The 25,140-nt window shown below is 47.2% G+C and overlaps 1 protein-coding gene across 5 annotated transcripts in view; it reads right to left on the bottom strand.

Moving 5' to 3' along the window:
- triobpb (TRIO and F-actin binding protein b) overlaps nucleotides 1–25,140 on the bottom strand; it is a 154,608-nt gene that overhangs the window by 77,007 nt on the left and 52,461 nt on the right. Inside the window, exon 1 of one of the 5 annotated variants that reach the window (XM_068019396.1) lies at nucleotides 21,558–21,715. The exons of 2 other annotated variants lie outside the window; for them this stretch is intronic. In XM_068019396.1, the coding sequence (XP_067875497.1) occupies nucleotides 21,558–21,710 (153 nt within the window). In that variant the 5' untranslated portion in view covers nucleotides 21,711–21,715. Of the gene's footprint in view, nucleotides 1–3,191; nucleotides 3,417–21,417; nucleotides 21,536–21,557; nucleotides 21,716–25,140 lie in introns of those variants that run through there. 2 more of the 5 variants (XM_068019397.1, XM_068019398.1) reach the window with 2 other exon arrangements.

The following is a 25,140-nucleotide window of genomic DNA, read 5'->3' as shown; positions in this document are numbered from 1 at the left end:
GCAGGTGGGAGGGTTGGAGGTCACAGGTCACAATGAAACCTCCAGAAACACAACATAGTAAGGTTTGAGATAAAGACTGGGAAGAACATAAATAAGATAAAGACAAAGTAATAAATTGGGGAAAAAATTGATTTTTAAGGGGATGACAAATGGGAGTCGGGGGAGAATAAACTGGAAAAATGCACTAAGGAACAGAACAGGAGGGGGAAACATTTAAAACAGTGATCAAAATAATCCAAAAGAAATATATCCCAGTAAAAAGCAAGAATAAATTAGCCAGTAATGACACACCATGTCTGAATAAAGAAATAAGGGCAATACTGAAACTAAAGAAAAATGCATACACTAAGTAGATAGAAAACAAAGGAGAGGAAGACAAAAGGTTAGGAAGGAAGTCAATAAAAATTAGAAAGACAAAGAGAAACTAAGAAATTAAAGTATTAAGGGATATAAAGAGAATTAATAACAAAATTCAATAACAAAAAATCGGAATAGGGATAGGCTCATGGAGGGTTTACACATGATAAACTCACAGGTAATAACAGCAGAATGGCAGAGATTTTAATTACTTTGCCTTGGTATTTACTCCAGGGACTAACATGGTGGGCATGACAAGTTCAAAACTGATATAAAGATATTTAAGATAGAACGGGGAGAAATAATTGATAAACTAATCAAACTTGGAGAAGATAAAATCCCTGGTCGGGTTAGAGTGCATTTGCATGGCAAGAGATAGCAATAGATCTATTATAGAAAAAATCATTAGAATAGGACTGGCAGACAGCTAACACGATTCTTCTCTTTAAAATGAGAGATGGAACAAGCCAAGGGAACTATAGACCAGTTATTTAATGTCAGTGGTAGGGAAGATAATGGAATCTTTACTCAAAAGATGTTATAGAAAATCATCTAGAAACTTAAAGTATAATAAAGTTTAGTCAGCACGGATTTCAAAAGGGAAGGTCATGCGTGAATAGCCTTATTGAATCCTTTGAAGAAGTGAGAGAGAGTTGATAAGGACAATGTAAAAAATGTAACATATTTGTACTTCAAAAGGCCTTCGTAAATTCAGAAATTCATATTAAAGGTCAGAACATGTGCAGTCAGGGGAGAAGTTGCAGAATGTATAACATGCTGACTACAAAACAGGGAACAGGGAGTAGGGGTTAAAGTTAGTTATTCAGACAGATAAAAGGTGTTCCACAGGGCTCGGTGCTGGGACCACTGTTGTTCATCACTGACGTAAAGAATTTGGACTCAGGAATCAGAAGTACAATTTCAAAATTTGCGAATGACATCAAATTTGTGGGTGTGGTTAATATTGAGGGAGATTTGACAACATGCAAGATGACATTAATAAACTTGCAGAATGGCCGGGTAATCGGAAAATCAACTTCAAATATAGACAATGTGAACTGGTGCCTTTTGGTAGGAAGAATAAGGAAGCCACATACTCTTTGGAAAACACCCGTCTTAAACGGATAGAGGGATCTGGGGATATAGATTCACATATAAAAAGTAGCAACATGGGTTACCAAGACACAGACAAAACACTAGGGTTCAATTCTAGAGGAATAGAGTTGAAAAGCAGAGACGATATGTTAAACGTTTTGGTGCCTGCTGTTTTACTACAGGAATTTTGGAAAAACCATAAAAAGACTTGCATTTCCATAGCGCCTGTCACCAATTCAGGACATCCCAAAGCGCTTTACAGCCAATGAAGCACTTTTGAAGTGTAGTCAAAGTTGGAATGTAGGAAACACAACAGCCAATTTGTGCACAGCAAGCTCCCACAAAAAAAACCACGTGATACTGTGTTGTTGTGATGTTGATTGAGAGATAAATATTTGGCCGGGACACCAGGGAGAACTCGCCTGACCACACGGAGGGTTGTGAACAGTTCTGGTCTTCATATTATAAAACTGAAAGAGGCACTGGAGATTTACTAGGATGATACCAAAACGGAGAGGTTAAACCTATCAGGAAAGATTAAAAGGGCTGGGGCTTTTCTCTGGAAAAGAGAAGGCTGAGGGGTGACCTGATAGAGGGCTTATAAGATTATGAAACGGTTTGATAGGGTAGACGTAGAGAGGATATTTCCACTTGCGGGAGAGACCAGAAATAGGGGCCATAAATATATGATAGTAATGAATAAATCCAATAGGGAATTTGGGAAAAACCTCTTTACTCAGAGAGTGGTTAGAATGTGGAACTTGCTTCCAAAAGATGCATTTAATGGGAAGATGAACATGAGAGAGAAAAGATTATATTGATAGAGTTAGATGAAGTAGATGGGAGGAGGCTTGTGTGGAGCATAAACATTGGTAAGGATATGATGGGCTGAATGGCCCATTTCTACACAGTAGACTCTATGTAACTGAATACCTCCACTCAAAGTTTGAAAACATAAAGGCCCCACTGCTAGGATGATGCTCATGTGACAGACTAGACTGAGCTTCCGAGTTCAGTCATGTGGTTGTGGAGAGAGGAGGAGCAGGTTATTGATGGGACAATGTTGTACATCACCTGCAGTTAGCAGTGACATTAGTGGAGGCCCGACTACCCTCACAGACAGTCAGACAACCGGCCTGGTGAGAACAGGAGAACAAACAAGAAGGGGGTTAATGCGGGTTAACGGGGGTTAACTTTCCCACCACCAACTCTCCTCACATTCTGTAATCTTCAGATTCAAAGTTCTGAAACATTTTAAAGGCTGTAATGTTGCAACAACACAAAATGACGACAGCAAGTGAGAGCAACTGAGAGAGAGAACAAGAGAGTAAAGGCAAAGGAGAGAGGAAGTGGGAGGAGAGTGTGAGAGTGCAAGAATGAGAAACAGTGAGACAGAACAAGAGTTTGAAAGAGTGCAGGGGAGAAAGAGAGAGCAAGATTGTATGAGAAAGGGAACAAAAATGAAAGGGTGAGAGCAACTGAGAGAGAGAGAGAGTGAAAAAGAGCGATACTGTATATAAACACCCACCACACACACCAGAGGGAGAAACAACAATTGCCCAATTTGCTTCAGGATTTAAGTAACCGTTTTCTAACAAGCTACAACACAGAGATCAGGAAAACATTCCCTTTAACCAAATCTCCACAGCTCCTGCAAGATCCTCGACTCTCAGTGAAGTTTAAAACAGCGAACACATTCTCTCACTTCCAAAACAACTTTTTAAAACTTCTGGACTCACCATCGTGGGAGATTGGGAGCTGGGCTGAGCTATGTGACTCCTGCCCGAGCTGCTATCCTCACCACTTGTACACAACACGGTTACATGTTTCCTCCTTACTAGGCCCAGCAGCCAGCCCCACAACAAAGAGTTTCCTCTGGCTCACAGATGGTATTCCTCATTCCAGATTTCCAAAAGAGCAAGACAGCAGCTTCACTGTGCACTCTGCCCCACCCCCTTTTTTGAGTGGAATAGGTCAGAGTTCACACTTATCTCTGGAAAGGCTGGACTTCAGCTGCAGACCTCTGGATCAGCAGAGCAGCGGTTGCAGTGTTGTTTGCCTCTGTAGAGCGAGAGGCTGTGCACACTGTCAGACAAAGCCTGAACCTTCTTGCAACACAGCGGCTGCCTTTTCCCTCCCTTCCCTGTCTCTTCTCCTTCCCTCCTCTCCCATCCTCCCTCCATTCGCTATGCTCTCGCTCCTTCTGTCCCTCCCCGCATTGCCTCTCCCTCTCCCCCCGCACTGCCTCTCCCTCTCCCCCCGCACTGCCTCTCCCTCACTCCTCTCCCCTCCGCGCGCTCTCCCTCTCCCTCCCATTTTCCTTCCCTGCTCGCTCCCTGATCTTTTGCCCAACACCCCCCCACCCATCGTACAATCCACCCCTTCCCCCAATCACTGGATGTTGAAAGCACAAAGGAAACACAAACATTATATTTACATCTTAAGCAAATGAAAGCATCTTGACCCACTGAGTGCCATTGTTTGGTGTTCCCACTAGGCGCCATTGTTCACAGCAGGAAGTCCAGCCTCACGCGAAAGCCCTGAAGGCTGCCTTGTCAAATTGGGTGTCACATGAGTTTGGCATTTTCTCCCCCTCCTCACAACATTGGGGTTGAAATTGCACTAGGCAAAGTTAGTACCTGGGCAAGACAGCACATCCTCTGCCCAGCCCCCATACTTGAAGATTGCTGTTAACCTGTTCACTTTGAGCTCGGTAAAATTCCTGCAGTAAAACAGCAGGCACCAACAACAACTTGCATATATATAGTATCTTAATGTGGTAAAACGTCCCAAGATGTTTCACAGGCCGAAGCATGTAAGGAGATATTACGACCAAAAGCTTGGTCAAAGAGTAAGGTTGTAAGGAGGGTAGAAGGGGGAAAAGAGGGGAGGAAACGATTAGGAGTGACAGATCAATCGTGGAATGGTTACAGCACAGAAAGAGGCCATTCGGCCCATTGCATCCGTGCCAGCGCTCTGCAAAAGCAATTCAGCTCGTCCCACTCCCCCACCCTTTTCCCGTAGCCCTGCAAATTTCTTTTGAAAGCCACAATTGAATCTGCCTCCACCACACTCTCAGGCAGTGCATTCCAGATCCTAATCAACTGCTGGGTAAAAAAGCCATCCCATGGTGCTCAATCCTTCCGCCAATGGGAACAGTTTCTCTTTATCTACTCTGTCCAGACCCCTCATGATCTTAAACAGCTCGATCAACTCTCCTCTTAATCTTCCCTTCTCTAAGAAGTACAGCCCCAGCTTCTCTAATCTATCCTCGAGACTAAAGTCCCTCATCCCTGCAACCATTCTGGTAAATCTTTTCCTCACCCTCTCTGAAGGTTTCATTTCATTCCTAAAGTGTGGTGCCCAGAATTGGACACAATATTCCAGTTGAAGTCGAATTAGTGTTTTATAAAAACTCACCATAACTTCCTAGCTTTTGTACTCCCTGCCTCTATTTATAAAGCCCAGGATCCAATGTCTTCTTAACCACTTTCTTAACCTGCCCTACCACCTTCAACAATTCGTGCACATATACCTTCAGGTCTCTCTCTGCTCTTGCATGCCCTTTTATTTTGTATTGTCTCTCCTCGTTCGTCCAACCAAAATGTATCACTTCACACTTCTCTGCACTAAATTTCATCTTTCACATGCCCGCCCATTCCACCAGCCCGTCTATGTCCTTTTGAAGTCCATCACTATATTGAGATGGGTAGAAGAAGTGAGAGACCTTGGAGTGCATGTCCACAGGTCCCTAAAGGTGGCAGGACAGGCAGATCAAATGGTGAAAAAGGCATATGCTTTCCTTTATTGGCCAAGGTATAGAATACAAAAGCAGGGATGTAATGCTGGAACTGTATAAAACGCTGGTTAGGCCACAACTGGAGTATTGCGTACAGTTCTGGTCGCCACATTACAGAAAGGACATAGTTGCTCTGGAGAGAGTACAGAGGGGATTTACAAGAATGTTGCCAGGGCTCAAAGGTTGCAGCTATGAGGAATGATTGGATCGGCTGGGGTTGTTTTCCTTAGAACAGAGAAGGCTGAGGAATGACTTAATTGAGGTGTACAAAATTATGAGGGGCCTAGATAGAGTGGACAGGAAAGACCTGTTTCCCCTAGCAGAGAGGTCAATTACTGGGGGCACAGATTTAACAGGATTGGTAGAAGGATTAGAGGGGACAAGAGGAAAAACCTTTTCACCCAGAGGGTGGTGGGTGTCTGGAATTCACTGCCCGGATCGGTGGTGGAGGCAGAAACCTCAACTCATTTAAAAAGGTACCTGGACATGCACCTGAAGTGCTGTAACTGGCAAGGCTATGGACCAGGTGCTGGAAAGTGGGATTAGATTGGGCGGCTAGTTTTTTCAGCTGGCACGGACACGATGGACTGAATGGCCTCCTTCTGTGCTGTAATTTTTCTATGGTTCTATGGTTCAAAGAAAAGCAGTGGTCTGAATTCCGACCTTTGGAGAATCTCACTATATACCTTCCTCCAATCCAAGAAAACAACCGTTCACCACTACTTTCTTGTTTTCTGTCACTCAGCCAACTTCATCTCCATGCTGCGACTGTCCCATTTATTCCAATGGGCTTCAACTTTGCTGACAAGTCTACTATGTGGCACTTTATCAAACACCTTTTGGAAGTCCATGTACACCACATCAATCGCATTACTCATCACTATTGACATGGTTAGGAAGTTGGTTGAGTGGTAGGGGACAGAGAGTGGGGATAATGGGTAAGTACTCTGATTAGCAGGATGTGACTAGTGGTGTCCTGCAGGGATCTGTGTTGGGGCCTCAATTATTCACATTATTCATTAACAACTTGGATGATAGCATAGTAAGTCATATATCCAAATTTGCTGATGATACAAAGTTAGGCAGCATTGTAGACAGTCTAGATGATAGCATAAAATTGCAAGGAGATACTGACAGACTAGGTGACTGGGCAAAACTGTGGCAGATGGATTTCAATGTGGGCGAGTGTGAGGTTATCCATTTTGGGCCAAAAAAGGATAGAGCAGGGTACTTTTTAAATGGGAAGAGGTTAAGTACAGTGGATGTCCAAAGAGACTTGGGGGTTCAGGTGCATAGATCTTTAAAAAGTCACGAGCTAGTGCAGAAAATAATCAAAAAGGCTAATGGAATGCTAGCCTTTATATCCAGAGGATTGGAGTATAAAGACACAGAGGTTATGCTGCAGCTGTGCAAAACCCTGGTTAGACCCCACTTGGAGTACAGTGAGCAGTTCTGGGCACCACACCTTAGGAAGGATATATTGGTCTTGGAGGGAGTGCAACGTAGGTTTACAAGAATTACCTGGACGACAGGGGTTAAGTTACAAGGAGAGATTACACAAATTAGGCCTGTTTTCGCTAGAATTTAAAAGGTTAAGGGGTGATCTGATTGAAGTCTTCAAGTTATTAACAGGAAAAGACAGGCTAGATAAAGATAAACTATTTCCACTGGTTGGAGATTCTAAAACTAGGGGGCATAGTCTAAAAATTAGGACCAGACCGTTCAGGAGAGATGTTAGGAAGCACTTCTTCACACAAAGGGTGGTAGAGGTTTGGAACTCTCTCCCACAAACAGCAGTTGAAGCTAGAACAGTTAATTTTAAATATGAGATAGATAGCTTTTTGTTAAGCAAAGACATTAAGGGATATGGGCCAAAGGCAGGTATATGGAGTTAGGCCGTGGATCAGCCATGATTTTATTGAATGGTGGGACAAGCTTGAGGGGCTGAAAGGCCTACTCCTGTTCCTATCTTCCTATATTCGTCCATGGGATGTGGGCATCATTGGTCAGGACAGCGTTTATTGCCCATCCCTAATTGTCCTTGAGAAGGTGGTGATGAACCGCATTGTGGAACTGCTGCAGTCCATGTGGGGTAGGTGCACCCACAGTGCTGTTAGGAAGGGAGTTCCAGGATTTTGACCCAGCAACAGTGAAGGAACGGCAATATAGTTCCAAGTCAGGATGGTGTGTGACTTGGAGGGGAACTTGCAGGTGGTAGTGTTCCCATGCGTCTGCTGCCCTTGTCCTTCTAGGTGGTAGGGGTTGTGGGTTTGGAAGGTGCTGTCGAAGGAGCCTTGCGGAGTTACTGCAGTGCATCTTGTAGATGGTACACACTGCTGTCACTGTGCGTCGGTGGTGAAGGGAGTAAGTGCTGAAGGTGGTGGATGGGGTGCCAATCAAGTGGGTTGCTTTGTCCTGGATGGAGTTGAGCTTCTTGAGTGTTGTTGGAGCTGCACCCATCCAGGCAAGTGGAGAGTATTCCATCACACTCCTGACTTGTGCCTTGTAGATGGTGGACAGGCTTTGGGGAGTCAGGAGGTGAGTTACTTGCCACAGAATCCCAGCCTCTGACCTGCTCTTGTAGCTACAGTATTTATATGGCTACTCCAGTTCAGTTTCTGGTCAATGGTAGCCCCCAGGATGTTGATAGTGGGGGATTCAGCGATGGTAATGCCATTGAACATAAAGGGGCGATGGCTTGCTTCTCTATTGTTGGAGATGGCCATTGTCTGGCACTTGTGTGGCACAACTGTTACTTGCCACTTATCAGCCCAACCCTGGATGTTGTCCAGGTTTTGGTCCATCTGGACACGGGCTGCTTCAGTATCTGAGGAGTTGCGAATGGTGAACATTGTGCAATCATCAGCGAACATCCCCACTTCTGACCTGATATTGGAAAGAACATCATTGATCAAGCAGCTGAAGATGGTTAGACCTAGAACACTACCGTGAGGAACCCCTGCAACGAAATCCTGGGACTGAGATGATTGGCCTCCAACAACCACAACCATCTTCCTTTGTGCTAGGTATGACTCCAACCTTGAAGAGTTTTCCCCCAATTCCCATTGACTTCAATTTTGCATTGTCAAATGCTGACTTGATGTCGAGGCAGTCACTCTCAGCTCTGGAATTTAGCTCTTTTGTCCATGTTTGGACCAAGGCTTTAATGAGGTTTGAAGCCAAGTCGCTCTGGTAGAACCCAAACTGAGTGTCAGTGAGCAGGTTATTGGTGAGTAAGTGCCGCTTGATAGCACTGTCAACAACACCTTCCATTACTTTGCTCATGATCGAGAATAGACAGATGGGGTAGTAATTGGTCGTAATGTATTTGTCCTGCTTTTTGTGGTCAGGACATACCTGAGCAATTTTCCACTTTGTCGGCTCAGTGTTGCAGTTCTACTGGAACAGTTTGGCTCGGGGCACAGCTAGTTCTGGAGCACATCTTCATGTTGTTGAGGTTCATAGCCTTTGCTACATCCAGTGCGCCCAGCTGGTCCTTGATATGACGTGGAGTGAATTGAATTGGCTGAAGACTGGCTTCTATGATGGTGGTGACCTCGGTGTTGGGGGGTGGGGGGGGGGGGCCGGGGGGAGTTGAGGGAGGCCAAGATGGATCATTCACTCAGCACTTCTGGCTGTAGATGGTTACAGATGCTTCAACCTTGTCTTTTGCACTCATGCTGGGCACTGCCAACACTGAGGATGGGGATGTTCATGGAGCATCCTTCTCCCATTAACTGTTTAACTGTCCATCAACATTCAAGGCTGGCAGGACTGCAGAGCTTTGATCGATCCATTGGTGTGGGATGGCTTTGCTCTATCTATAGTATGCTGCTTCTGCAGTTCAGCATTCATGTGGTTTTAGGTATGCCTGGTGCTGCTCCTGACGTGCTCTCCTACACTCCTCATTGAACCAGTGTTCATCCCACTGGGGTGTTTACAATCTGGTCCTTAAAGGGGCAGGCCTCTTGAATAATTGCCTCCAAATTCATTAATTAGTCAGCTGCATGTTCAAAAGGGGAGCAGACCACATCGTAAAGCAACTCGCAAAAGACAGAGGAAATTTTTGCATTTATATAGCGCCTTTCACAACCACAGGACGTCCCACCCTCTTTACAGGCAATGGAGTACTTTTGAAGGGTAGTAATAACTGCAGCCAATTTGTGCACAGCAAGCTCCCATTAACAGTAATATGATAATGACCAGGTAATCTGCTTTTGTGATTTTTGATCAGGGGATAAATATTGACCCCGACACTGGGTGTAACTCCTCTGCTGCTCTTCGAAATAGTGCTGTGGGATCTTTCCGGCCACCTGAGAGGACAGATAGGGTCCTGTTCTAAAGTCTACATGTAAACACACAGCCAGATGCTCAGGTTCCTCAGAAGAATTTGACAGCAGCATGTTGGAATATTTGTTCTGCCCCGCCGCCCAGCTGCTGGAATGTGGAATTCATCCTCCGAGGGTGAGGAGGGGAGGGGCTTGTTAAGATGGTCAACCCAGTGACCTTATAAGATGGAATTAACAGCTGGCACGTGGCCTTCTTATTTTCCCTGATCCGAGGTGAGCCCAGTTTACGATGCAGTCTGTTCCCCTTTGAAAGATACGGCCGGGTAATGAGTGAACTTGGAGGCAGTTATTCAAGAGGCTTGTCCCTTTAATGACCGCAATGTAAAACATTCCAATGTACGGTGAGAGATTCCATGGTCCAGGCGATGGTTATTGATTAAAGATTATTTTGTCTCGTCATGCACATTGTTAGTTATGTTCAACCCCACACACTGGACCAGGAGAGTCTGGGAATATAAACAAACTGATGGACTGGTGGACCAGTCACTGATCTTGTCACTCAGATTTCAGTAAAGGTACATGAAATTATACTGGCGGTTATTTTAACCTACCTTGCTGAGTGGGAACCCCATGGGATCGGCTGGAGACTGAGTTTACACCCACCCCAATAATCTTCTCTGCTGACTTCAATGGAGACTAAAAGTGGACAGGCTGTAAAACCAGCATTATATCAATCCCATTAGTTTCCCAGCAGACGGGTTGGTTAAAATTGCAGCCGTAGAATATACAGCACAGAAACTTGAGCACATAATAGGAACTATAGAAATTTACAGCACATCCAGGACAAAGAAGTCCGCTTGATCAGCTCCCCCCAATCCATCACCTTAAACAAACATTCCCTCTCTCCACCACCGGTGCACAGTGGTAGCAGTGCGAACCATCTACAAGATACACTGCAGCAACTCACCAAGGCTCCTTTAACAGCACCCTCCAAACCCGCCACCTGAAACGGCTGGAAGAACAAGGGCAGCAGATGCATGGGAACACCACCACCAGCAAGTTCCCCTCCAAGCCACACACCATCCTGACTTGGAACTTTTTGGCCGTTCCTTCACTGTCGCTGGATCAAAATCCTGGAACTCCCCTCCCTAACTGCACTGTGGGTGTACCTACCCCACATGGACTGCAGTGGTTCAAGAAGGCAGCTCACCGCCACCTTCTCAAGGGCAATTAGGGATGGGCAATAAATGCTGGCCTGGCCAGCGACGCCCACATCCTGTGACTGAACAAAAAAAGGCAGCTAGCCTAAAAAAAGAAGACGGAGACGGGAAATTGTGGTGCAAGTGATAGTTAAAGAGATGTGGCCACTTAGGCTCAATGGGACCATTAATTCTCACAATTTGCATTTTCATCTTTAACATTGAAAGAATCTACCAGTGTGTTTCAGAAATAGAGACACGGAAATGGAGCCCAACAGGAAAGGACAACAAAGGAAAGAGAAGTAGGCCATTCAGCTCCACAACCTTGTCCGGCCATTCAGTTAAATCATGGCTGATCTCTATCTACCTGCCTTGGCTCCACATTCCATAATATTAACAAATATCCATTAATCTCAGCTTTGAAATTTTCAACTGGCCCCCAGCCTTTTTGGGGGTCAGTGCTCCAGATTTCTACTAACCTTTGTTGAAGTGTTTCCTGACATCATCCCTGAACGTCCTGGCTCTAATGTTAAGATTATGTTCCCCTTGCTCTGGACTCTCACACCAGAGGAAATAGAAACATATTCGGCCCTTCGAGCCTGCTCCGCCATTTATTATGATCATGGCTGATCATCCAGCTCAGTAACCTGTTCCCGCTTTTCCCCCATATCCTTTGATCCCTTTAGACCCAAGAGCTATATCTAACTCCTTCTTGAAAACATTCAATGTTTTGGCCTCAACTGCTTTCTGTGCTAGCGAATTCCACAAGCTCACCACTCTCTGGGTGAAGAAATTTCTCCTCATCTCAGTCCTGAAAGGTTTACCCCGTATCCTTAGACTATGACCCCTGGTTCTGATCTCCCTCACCATCGGGAACATCCGTCCTGCATCTACCCTGTCAAGTCCTGTTAGAATTTTATAGGTTTCTATGAGATTCCCCCCTCACTCTTCTGAACTCCAGCGAATATAATCCTAACCGACCCAATCTCTCCTCATACGTCAGTCCCGCCATCCCAGGAATCAGTCTGGTAAACCTTCGCTGCACTCCCTCTATAGCAAGAACATCCTTCCTCAGATAAGGAGACCAAAACTGCACACAATATTCCAGGTGTGGCCTCATCAAGACCCTGTATAATTGCAGCAAGACATCCCTGCTTCTGTACGCGAATCCTCACGCTATGAAGGCCAACATACCATTTGCCTTTTTTACCGCCTGCTGCACCTTCAGCGACTGGTGTACCAGAACACCCAGGTCTCGCTGCATATTCCCCTCTCAGTTTATAGCCATTCAGAAAGCCTTCCTGTTTTTGCTACCAAACCTCGCATTTATCCACATTATACTGCATCTGCCGTGCATTTGCCCACTCACTCAACTTGTCCACATCACCCTGATGCCTCTCTGCATCCTCCTCACAACTCACCCTCTCATCCAGTTTTGTGTCATCTGCAAATTTGGAGATATTACATTTAGTTCCCTCATCTAAATCATTAATGTATATTGTGAATAGCTGGGGTCCTAGCACCGATCCCTGCGGTACCCCACTAGCCACTGTCTGCCATTCGGAAAAAGATCCATTTATCCCTACTCTTTGTTTCCTGTCCGCCAACCAATTTTCTATCCATCGCAATACACTACCCCCAATCCCATGCACTTTAATTTTACACGCTAATCTCTTATGTGGGACTTTGTCAAAAGCCTTCTGAAAGTCCAAATAAACCACATCCACTGGCTCCCCTTCATCAACTCTAACTAGTTACATCCTCGAAGAATTCTCGTAGATTTGTCAAGCATGATTTCCCTTTTGTAAATCCATGCTGACTCTGTCCGATTCTACCACTGTTCTCCAAGTGCTCTGCTATAAAATCTTTGATAATGGACTCTAGAATTTTCCCCACTATCGATGTCAGGCTGACTGGTCTGTAATTCCCTGCTTTCTCTCTACCTCCCTTTTTAAATAGTGGGATTACATTAGCTACCCTCCAATCTGTAGGAATAGTTTCTCTGTATCCACCCTATCAGCTCCTTTAATTATCTTAAACACCTCAAGTTGATCATCCCTTAATCTTCTATGCTCAAGGGAATACAAGCCTAGTGTGACGGAAACCCCACATGCCAAATGGAAGATATTAATTTTGTCGTATGGAACTCTGCCTGAGTCCTTTTACTGGACATTATTACAAATAACTTTTAAAAAGCAGAACAAAGCAGCTAAAGATGGCCACGCACAATTTGTATATCAGAAGCCAAATGCAGGCTGGGAGACAGAGGTGTTTACCCAGTCTAGCCAGAACAATGGGGGTGCTCCCTGATTCAATTAACTAGAATGGTTTTGTGGTTTTGTCAATACTGGTGATCAAAAGCCATCGACACCCATTGACTTTGAAAGAGGCAACCACGCCCCCTACCAAGTAGGTCTGAAGAACTTTAAATTTCAAACAACAATCCAGAAACATCAGCTTTCAAACAAAGAGGTGGTCACATGACATACGTGCTGGTATATCACTGAATGTGTGAATTGTCCCTCAGTAAGAAAAGAAAGGCACTGTAACTGAACTCCAAAAAGAAAGCACCTCTTTCTCTGTCTCTCTCTCCAGCAAAGTCCCGGGGAACCTCGGCTGCAGCTCTGAAGCCTCCAGACTGCACAATCTTGCAGACAACAGCCAAGAAGATGGATAAAGCCTCTCTTGGGCCTTCCAGAACCAGAGAAGCAAGCCCGAATTGTGTACGTGACCCCAGCGAGGCCTTCAAGACTTTAACTTCAACAAAGAACATTGAAATTCAGTATTTGAATTCCATTTATTATGGATCTTAGTCCAAACTCCCAACTCAACTTCCCCTCTGTATCTATTTGTGTGCGCGTGCCTCTCGTGTGAATGTGGGCATGGATGTGTTGCATATTTTACTAACTTTAACCGGTTTAGAGTGATAAGGTTAATAAACTTACATCTTTCTTGTTTAAACACAAGAAAACCTGTCTGATTGGTTCATTTGCAATTGTAATTAGAGTAACAGGAACAAGTGCTCATTGAGTTGGTAAATTAATCACTGTGTTTAAAAGATAACTCTTGTTGCGGTCAAACCAGAGAAGGGGCGAAAAGGGAGCCGGAGACCGCCCCCCCCACCTTCACCTGATCGTAACACTAGTCTATGCAACCTATCCTCACATTAGCCCAGGGTTTGGGTTGTGGTTGGGGCGGGGGGGGTGGAGGGGGGCGATGTTGATATCTACTTTGGTTTGCCTGCATCGATACCCGTTCCTGGCGTAAAATGGCTCAGGAGGTGGCGGCGGGTGGAATTGCTGCCCAGCCCCAGGGGGCAAAATGCCGGCAGTAGCAAAGGAAAAGAATTCCGTAATATAAAGCAGAGGCATCCCATTACCCGTCCAGCACACTGAGGTTATCCACAGGAAGCTCCCTGGCTTCGATCCCCGGTCACTGCTACATCAGCTGACGTCAGCCAGCGTGGCAGTAAAAAAGGCTCTGGAGTCAGACACTGTCACCGCTCCCACCCCTCCGCTATCCCGACCTCTGGGATGAGGAAGGGGAACCACAGCCAGGGTGTACATTGGAGGTCAAGGCTCTGCTTCCCTCCCTCCCACAGTTAAATAGCCGGCTGACACCAGCTGTCCTGGCTGACTAGCAAAAAGCAGCCCGCGACTGTGTAACCGCAGGAGGCTGGGAGGGAGTGGGTAAGGAGAGGGGGGGAAATGGGTTAATAGGGTCTCTAATTTGGATCCGGCTTCTCTTTGTCTAACATCTAGAAGCTGATTCTGGCTGGATCATTGATATATTTACAGGACATTAACAAACTTGCTGCAGGATTGTGACTGTAGAATCAGGTTCGTTCACTGGGAGAAAGAAAGAGTTGTATTTCTAGTAGTTGCCGTAATATAAATACATTACAACAGTGACTACACTTCAAAACCACTTCACTGGCGTTTTCGAACATGCAGAGGTTAATCAATCTTTTTTTCCTTCCTTCCACCCATGTGTGTGCGTGTGTCTATCTGTCTATTTAGGTGTCTGTATTTCTATTTGTGTACATCCTTTAACCCCATCTTTTCACCCAGTCCCTGAATCTCTTCACCCTACATTAACCTAGCCAACTGCCTGTTAACTCACTCAATGCTCGAAGACCTTCCCTCACCCGACACATTCCCTGTTTTCATGCAGTGAAAATGCAAAGCTGTCCAAAACTGCAGAGCTCCCAGTGGCCAATAAAAGCCACAAGTCTATTTCTTCCAAACTCTGACCGAACACAGATAGACACAAGCGCCAGGCACTCACTGACCCTGCTGTCCCAAGACACTGATTTTCCTCAGTGCGTTGCACTTCTTGCCGGCAGATCTCCCGTGGCATTGCTCATAGCAAGTCAAGAGAATCCCCAGTTTCATCGCAAAAGGGGTGTCATTCAAAGAGGATGGTGGGAAACATGTGACAGGAAACGTGATACAGGGTTTTCTACGCGTATACACGAGCTGTTTTATAACGCTGTCTCGTGCTCCGGTATTTAAATCTGGAACTCCTTCTTGTTTATCCATTATTCTTTATACAAACTGCCTGCACCCCTCAATTAGATTCCAGCCTGTAACTCTCCCGGGTATCTGTTATTCTATGTAATTCTGTAGCTTCCTCCAAGTCGCTGAGATCTCTGCACATCTCCATCTTGTGCATCCCCGATATTAAATTGCTCCAATCGCATGTTAAGATCAGGAGAGGGCGTTTTCCTGTTGGGAGCGGGGTTGGAGGATCAACAGACACTGCATCCCCCCCAAATGGAAAGACGAGGATGGGGCAATCCTTACTCAAGGACCCACTAATGCAACCACATCTCCTGAAATCATACCTGCTTCCCCCTAATTACAGAGAAAACGCAAGGTATCTCCAATTTACCCTCCTCCTCCTACCTCCCTCGGGGTTCCGTTTCCCTCTGCGCACTGCGATTACTGCCCTGCCTAAAACGCCTTCATTTCAATTCCAGTCCACACTATTTCAATGTGTCATTAATCGGTTTAAAATAAATAACTCGAGGAACTTTACGTCAACACATTATCAACTGTGCTAAAAATAGCACCGAGAGTTAACTACAGCTCCTCTGGGAAGTCATTCTTCAATGAAGACACTGCTCTCCTCCTTTGTTGCCATTCCCCTTTCCCTATATCCCTGATCCACACACCATTCCCAGGCTGAGAGCCATTGGAACTGGCAAAGATTAGGAGCAATAAATATAAGATAGTCACTAATAAATCCACTAGAGAATTCAGGAGAAACCTGCCCAGAGAGTGATTAGAATGTGGAACTGACTGCCACATGTTGTGATGGAGTCAGTGGTCTGGTGGTAACATCACTGAACTATTAATCCAGCTTACTCATGCCCTGGGGACATGGGTTCAAATCCCACCATGACAGCTGGTGGAATTTAAATTCAATTAATTCATAAAAAGCTAGTCTCAGTAATGGTGCCACGAAATTATCATCAATTGTTGTAAAAACCCATCTGGTTCACTAATGCCTTTTCGGGAAGGAAATCTATTATCTTTACCTGGTCTGGCCTACATGTGATAGCAATGTGGCTGACTCTTAACTGTCCTCTGAAATAGCCTAGCATAGAGTCACACAGCACAGAAACAGGCCCTTCAGCCCATCGTGTCTGTGCTGGCCATTAAGCACCTACCTCTTCTAATCCCATTTTCCAGCACTTGGCCCGTAGCCTTGCATGCTATGGCATTTCAAGTGCTCATCTAAATACTTCTTAAATATTGTGAGGGTTTCTGCCTCTACCACCTCTTCAGCCAGTGTGTTCCAGATTCCAACCACCCTCTGGGTGAAATTTTTTTTCCTCAAATCCCCTCTAAACCTCCTGTCCCTTATCTTAAATCTATGCCCCCTGGTTTTTGACCCCTCCGCTAAGGGAAAAAGTCTCTTCCTATCTAACTTATCAATGCCCCTCATAATTTTGTATACCTCAATCATGTCCCCCCTCAGCCTACTCTGCCCAAAGGAAAACAACCCCAGCCTATCCAGTCTCCCTTCATAGCTGAAATGCTCCAGCCCAGGCAACATCCTGGTGAATCTCCTCTGCACCCTCTCCAGGGCAATCACATCCTCCCTATAGTGTGGTGACCAGAACTGTACACAGTACTCCAGTGTGGCCTAACTAGCATTTTATACAGCTCCATCATAACCTCCCTACTCTTATATTCTATGCCTCAGCTAGCAAGCCCCTCAGTTGTCAAGGGATGGGCAATAAATGCTGGCCTTGCCAGCAACACCCACATCCCATGGAAGAATAAAAAAAAGCTGAGGCAAATAGTATAGCTGCATTTACAGGGAAACTGGATAAACAGATGAGGGAGAAAGGAATAGAAGGATATGTTAGATTGTGAGGGGTGCTTCCTGTGTAGCATAAACACCGGCAGAGAGCTGTTGTGCTGAATGGCCTGTTTCTGTGCTGTAAATTCTATGTAAGCTGATCATCAGGAGGAGAATGAGAGCTGGGGATAATCCACCATCAGTCAGCCCTCTTCCCTGAGGAGAGACTGCCTGGCCCTTAATGTTTAAAAAAGTGTTGCTTCCTTCAGATTTGAGTGCTGTATCTCCACGCAGTGAGCGAGAACTCACGCACGCGCTCAGTGAGCGAGAACTCACGCACGCGCTCAGTGAGCGAGAACTCATGCACACATTAAGTCAAAATGTGTAATGAGAGGAAATGTATAGAGACAGAAATGTCTTAAAGCTAAAGAGAAAGGACACACAAAACCACAACACACACATAGCGGGTCAATGCGACACAACACCGACAGCACCATAAAACTGCAAAAGCATACGACAACATCCAGATTGCAGTGGAAAACGCACAAACACAACATGACAACTCACACACACAGGGGTGTGACAATGCGTACAGCACCACAACATGCACCGTGGGGCTAAATACAATGCAATTCAAAATACACAGCAACACACATTGTACAAAAACCTGGTCTAATTTATGAGCTCGGACACAAGCAACTGGACCAGGATCATGCTGGGATTGTGGGCGTGGGGTGTTGGGGAGGTAACGTGGGTGTTGGGGGGGTCACGGGGGTGTTGGGGGGGCTCACGGGGGTGTTGGGAGGGGGTCACGGGGGTGTTGGGAGGGGGTCACGGGGGTGTTGGGAGGGGGTCACGGGGGTGTTGGGGGGGTCACGGGGGTGTTGGGGGGGGTCACGGGGGTGTTGGGGGGGTCACGGGGGTGTTGGGGGGTCACGGGGGTGTTGGTGGGGGGGGTCACTGGGGTGTTGGGGGGGGTCACTGGGGAGTTGGGGGGAGGTCACGGGGGTGTTGGTGGGGGGGGGGTCACGGGGGTGTTGGGGGGGGGTCACGGTGGTGTTGGGGGGGGGGGTCACGGTGGTGTTGGGGGGGGGGGGGGTGGTCACGAGGGTGGCAGCTCTGGTAAAGGTTCTATCCTGACCTGCTGAGCACTTCGTCCAAACCGGGATCTGTGATACTGGGAGGCAAAAGAAAGTTGAAACTCCCTCCTCCCGAGGTTAAACACTTTAAACAGTCCAGGACAAACAGCAACTGTACTCCCTAATCTTCAAAACAATTTGCCTGAGAAAGGCTGTGAGGCAGAAGCAGGTTCTCCCTCTCGCTCCCTCATACACACACACGCTCGCTCTCTCCCTCCCTCATACACACACACGCTCGCTCTCTCCCTCCCTCATACACACACACGCTCGCTCTCTCCCTCCCTCATACACACACACGCTCGCTCTCTCCCTCCCTCATACACACACACGCTCGCTCTCTCCCTCCCTCATACACACACACACTCTTTCATACACACACTCGCTCTCTCTCTCTCACACACACGCTCTCACACACACACACTTGCTCTCACACACGCTCGCTCGCTCTCTCTCACACACGCTCGCTCGCTCTCTCTCACACACCCTCGCTCGCTCTCTCTCACACACCCTCGCTCGCTCTCTCTCACACACCCTCGCTCTCACACACGCACGCTCGCTCTCACACACGCACGCTCGCTCTCTCTCACGCACGCTCCCTCGCTCTCTCTCACGCACGCTCCCTCGCTCTCTCTCACGCACGCTCCCTCGCTCTCTCTCACGCACGCTCGCTCATCTCACACACGCACGCTCGCTCTCTCTCTCTCACACACGCACGCTCGCTCTCTCTCACACACGCACGCTCGCTCTCTCTCACACACGCACGCTCGCTCTCTCTCACACACGCACGCTCGCTCTCTCTCACACACACTCGCTCGCTCTCTCTCACACACACTCGCTCGCTCTCTCTCACACACACTCGCTCGCTCTCTCTCACACACACTCGCTCTCTCTCACACACACTCGCTCTCTCTCACACACACACTCGCTCTCTCTCACACACACACTCGCTCTCTCTCACACACACACTCGCTCTCTCTCACACACACACTCGCTCTCTCTCACACACACACTCGCTCTCTCTCACACACACACTCGCTCTCTCTCACACACACTCGCTCTCTCTCACACACACTCGCTCTCTCTTTCTCTCCCCATCTTCCTCTCACACACACACTCATTATCTCAATCTATCTCACTTTCTCTCTCTCATACATACACTCACTATCTCGATCTCTCTCTCTTTCTCTCACAGACTCTCTCTTTCTCTTACTCACTCTCACACACTCTCTCTCTCAGACAAACATTCACCCTCTCTCTCTCACACACACTCGCTCTCTCTCACACATACACACTCGCTCTCTCTCACACATACACGCTCGTTCTCTCTCACACAAACACGCTCGCTCTCTCTCACACATACACGCTCGCTCTCTCTCACACACGCTCGCTCGCTCTCTCACACACGCTCGCTCGCTCTCTCACACACGCTCGCTCGCTCTCTCACACACGCTCGCTCGCTCTCTCTCACACACGCTCGCTCGCTCTCTCTCACACATGCTCGCTCTCTCTCTCTCACACACGCTCGCTCGCTCTCACACACGCTCGCTCGCTCTCTCTCACACACGCTCGCTCGCTCTCTCTCACACAAGCACGCTCGCTCTCTCTCACACACGCACGCTCGCTCTCTCTCACACACGCACGCTCGCTCTCTCTCACACACGCACGCTCGCTCCCTCTCACACACGCTCGCTCGCTCCCTCTCACACACGCTCGCTCGCTCTCTCTCACACACGCTCGCTCTCACACACACACGCTCGCTCTCACACACACGCTCGCTCTCACACACGCACGCTCGCTCGCTCTCACACACGCACGCTCGCTCTCACACACGCACGCTCGCTCTCTCTCACGCACGCACGCTCGCTCTCTCTCACGCACGCTCGCTCTCTCTCACGCACGCACGCTCGCTCTCTCTCACACACGCTCGCTCGCTCTCTCTCACACACGCTCGCTCGCTCTCTCTCACACACGCTCGCTCGCTCTTTCTCTCCCCATCTTCCTCTCACACACTCTCTCTCACACACACACTCATTATCTCTATCTATCTCATTTTCTCTCTCTCATACACACACTCACTATCTTGATCTCTCTCTCTTTCTCTCAGACTCTCTCTTTCTCTTACTCACTCTCACACACTCTCTCTCTCAGACAAACACTCACCCTCTCTCTCTCACACACACTCGCTCTCTCTCACACATACACGCTCGCTGTCTCTCACACACACACGCTCGCTCTCTCTCACACACACGCACGCTCGCTCTCTCTCACACACGCACGCTCGCTCTCTCTCACACACGCTCGCTCGCTCTCTCTCACGCACGCTCGCTCGCTCTCACACACGCACGCTCGCTCGCTCTCACACACGCACGCTCGCTCTCACACACGCACGCTCGCTCTCACACACGCTCGCTCGCTCTCACACACGCTCGCTCGCTCTCACACACGCACGCTCGCTCTCACACACGCACGCTCGCTCTTACACACGCACGCTCGCTCTCTCTCACACACGCTCGCTCTCTCTCACACATACACGCTCGCTCTCTCTCACACATACACGCTCGCTCTCTCTCACACACGCTCGCTCGCTCTCACACACACACGCTCGCTCTCACACACACGCTCGCTCTCTCTCACACACACACGCTCGCTCTCTCTCACACACACACGCTCGCTCTCTCTCACACACACACGCTCGCTCTCTCTCACACACACACGCTCGCTCTCTCTCACACACACTCGCTCGCTCTCTCTCACACACACTCGCTCGCTCTCTCTCACACACACTCGCTCGCTCTCACACACACTCGCTCGCTCTCTCTCACACACTCGCTCGCTCTCTCTCACACACACTCGCTCTCTCTTTCTCTCCCCATCTTCCTCTCACACACTCTCTCTCACACACACACTCATTATCTCTATCTATCTCACTTTCTCTCTCTCATACACACACTCACTATCTCGATCTCTCTCTCTTTCTCTCACAGACTCTCTCTTTCTCTTACTCACTCTCACACACTCTCTCTCAGACAAACACTCACCCTCTCTCTCTCATACGCACTCGCTATCTGTATATCTCTCTTTCTTTCTCTCTCTCTCTCCCACTCACACTCTCTATCTTTCTCTCTCTTTCTCTCTCACACACACAAAGCCACATCTGCCTGAACTTCACAGTTGAAACAGCTAAACAAAGACCAATCCTGTGCACAGAGAATGGAGTTACACTTTACCGTCATGCTGAGTCCGGCCAGCCTGGGGTCCTGCAGGAAATCCCGGCCAAGTTTGTTTTTACAAGTAAACTCAGCAACAGATGGAGCAACTTCCACTTCCTGGATCCTGCCACCCAATCAGATTCCAAATATGAGCTCACCCAATCCGAGGGCCTTGTGCCGGACACCCGAGTGCAAACCAGTCGTGCAGCTCCGAGTGTTTGACCCCTTTGCCCTGCGCTCGCCTGACACACACAGCTTGGCAACTGCTGCCTCCTGGAGCCTCGCCCGGCTGTCAGTCCCACTCCACTCATGGGGTGTGAGGCTTAAAGCGACAGGCTGTTCTGATCCTTAGCTGCACAGCCACTCCCTGCAGCAAGAGGCAGAGCGGGCCTGGCTTTGATCAAACTGGCTTCTGCCCAAGGCTACACTTGATTCATTCGCCAAATTAGGAAAATCAGGGAATAGGGGAAAAAGAAAGACTTGCATTTAAATATCGCCTTTCATGGCCACCGGACATCTCAAAGCGCTTTACAGCCAATGAAGTCCTTTTTTTGAAGTGTAGTCACTGTTGTCATGCAGGAAAAGCCAATAGGAGTTGATCCCTGAGCCAAGCTAGGCCCGAAGCCCCGGCGGAAAGGAGTGGTAAACAGGATAATAAATGGGAGGCTGTGGTGGTGGAGGGGAGGAGAGCACAGCCAGAAACAATAGTAAAAATGGTTAGTTAAAAGAGTTTTAAGAAAGGGATAGGAACAGAGTTCAGATTACAAGCACTGATATAGATACTCCAGTAAAGGGATTACTTCAAATAATTAACTAGTTACAGCAGAAGTGACCATTATGGAATTAGAAAAGGAGCAACAAGCCAGAAGGTCAGGTTAGGGCCTGTTGTCCGAATAAGACTTTTATATACATGGAGTACAAGAAACAAACAGTAAGTTACAAGCTCCCATTACACCTTATACAGAGACCACTATACAGACATGCTGGTCCTAACTGGGAGTTAAATATTCTTCAGAAAGGATAGGGAAACTGGGCAAGGGAGAGGGGTAGGGTTATTAATCAGCGATGGTATTAAAACATGGGCAAGCAAGGGTATGGGTATGGGGAAAAGCAATCAGCAGAGACTGAATGCTTAGAACTGAGGAATGAGAGGGGATATAAAATTCTAATGGGAGCTGTCGCCCAATAACAGCAATTATTGGTGGGATTTATTAACTCAGAGATTAGAGAGGCTTGTAGCAAACGTAGGATTGTTCGAATGCAAAACTTTAGATTTAGATTTAGAGATACAGCACTGAAACAGGCCCTTCGGCCCACCGGGTCTGTGCCGACCATTAACCACCCATTTATACTAATCCTACACGAATCCCATGTTCCTACCACGTCCTCACCTGTCCCTATATTCCCCTACCACCTACCTATACTAGTGACAATTTATAATGGCCAATTCACCTATCAACCTGCAAGTCTTTTGGCGTGTGGGAGAAAGCCGGAGCACCCGGAGGAAACCCACGCAGACACAGGGAGAACTTGCAAACTCCACACAGGCAGTACCCAGAATTGAACCCGGGTCGCTGGAGCTGTGAGGCTGCGGTGCTAACCACTGCGCCACTGTGCCGCCCCTGTCATATATTTTGGGAAGAGCACAGCAGTTCAGTCAGAAAGGTGGTGAATTTATGAAGTGCATTCAAAATATTTTCTGGAGCAGCGTGTATATTCTAGGAACGCAGTGTATCCCATATAACTACACATTACCCGGAATATCCCATATCCCACCTGTGAAATAACCACGCATAGCCTGGAATATCACATATCCCACCTGTGATATAACCACACATAACCCAGAATATCCCATATCCCACCTGCGATATAACCACACATAACCTGGAATTATCCCATATCCCACCTGTGATATAACCACACATAACCTGGAATTATCCCATATCCCACCTGTCATATAACCACACATAACCTGGAATTATCCCATATCCCACCTGTGATATAACCACACATAACCCAGAACATCCCATATCCCACCTGTGATATAACCACACATAACCCAGAATATCCCATATCCCACCTGTGATATAACCACACATAGCCCATAATATCCCATATCCCACCTGTGATATAACCACACATAGCCCATAATATCCCATATCCCACCTGTGATATAACCACACATAACCTGGAATTATCCCATATCCCACCTGTGATATAACCACACATAACCTGGAATTATCCCATATCCCACCTGTGATATAACCACACATAACCTGGAATTATCCCATATCCCACCTGTGATATAACCACACATAACGCGTGGCGGCACAGTGGCGCAGTGGTTAGCACCGCAGCCTCACAGCTCCAGCGACCCAGGTTCAATTCTGGGTACTGCCTGTGTGGAGTTTGCAAGTTCTCCCTGTGTCTGCGTGGGTTTCCTCCGGGTGCTCCGGTTTCCTCCCACATGCCAAAGACTTGCGGGTTGATAGGTAAATTGGCTATTATAAATTGCCCCTAGTATAGGTTGGTGAAAGGGATAGGTGGGGATGTGGTAGGAATATGGAATTAGTGTAGGATTAGTATGTAAATGGATGGTTGATGGTCGGCACAGACTCGGTGGGCCGAAGGGCCTGTTTCAGTGCTGTATCTCTAAACTAAACTAAACTAAATAACCTGGAAAATCCCAGATCCCACCTGTCATATAACCACACATAACCTGGAATTAACCCATATCCAACCTGTCACATAACCCAGAACATCCCATATCCCACCTGTGATATAACCACACATAACCCAGAACATCCCATATCCCACCTGTGATACAACCACACATAACCCAGTATATCCCATATCCCACCTGTCATATAACCACACATAACCCAGTATATCCCATATCCCACCTGTCATATAACCACACATAACCTGGAATATCCCAGATCCCACCTGTCATATAATCGCGCATAACCCAGAACATCCCATAATCCCACCTGTCATATAACCACACATAACCCAGTATATCCCATATCCCACCTGTGATATAACCACACAAAACCCAGTATATCCCATATCCCACCTGTCATATAACCACACATAACCCAGTATATCCCATATCCCACCTGTCATATAACCACACATAACCCAGTATATCCCATATCCCACCTGTCATATAACCACACATAACCCAGTATATCCCATATCCCACCTGTCATATAACCACACATAACCCAGTATATCCCATATCCCACCTGTCATATAACCACACATAACCCAGTATATCCCATATCCCACCTGTCATATAACCACACATAACCCAGTATATCCCATATCCCACCTGTCATATAACCACACATAACCCAGTATATCCCATATCCCACCTGTCATATAACCACACATAACCCAGTATATCCCATATCCCACCTGTCATATAACCACACATAACCTGGAATATCCCAGATCCCACCTGTCATATAATCGCGCATAACCCAGAACATCCCATAATCCCACCTGTCATATAACCACACATAACCCAGTATATCCCATATCCCACCTGTGATATAACCACACATAACCCAGTATACCCCATATCCCACCTGTCATATAACCACACATAACCCAGTATATCCCATATCCCACCTGTGATATAACCACACATAACCCAGTATACCCCATATCCCACCTGTCATATAACCACACATAACCTGGAATAACCCAGATCCCACCTGTGATATAACCACACAT

The sequence above is a fragment of the Heterodontus francisci genome, chromosome 41 (genome assembly GCF_036365525.1).
Source record: "Heterodontus francisci isolate sHetFra1 chromosome 41, sHetFra1.hap1, whole genome shotgun sequence".
NCBI classification, from domain to species: Eukaryota; Metazoa; Chordata; class Chondrichthyes; order Heterodontiformes; family Heterodontidae; genus Heterodontus; species Heterodontus francisci.
Note: the sequence above shows the minus strand (reverse complement) of the source record. Positions and strands in the feature narration are given on the sequence as shown.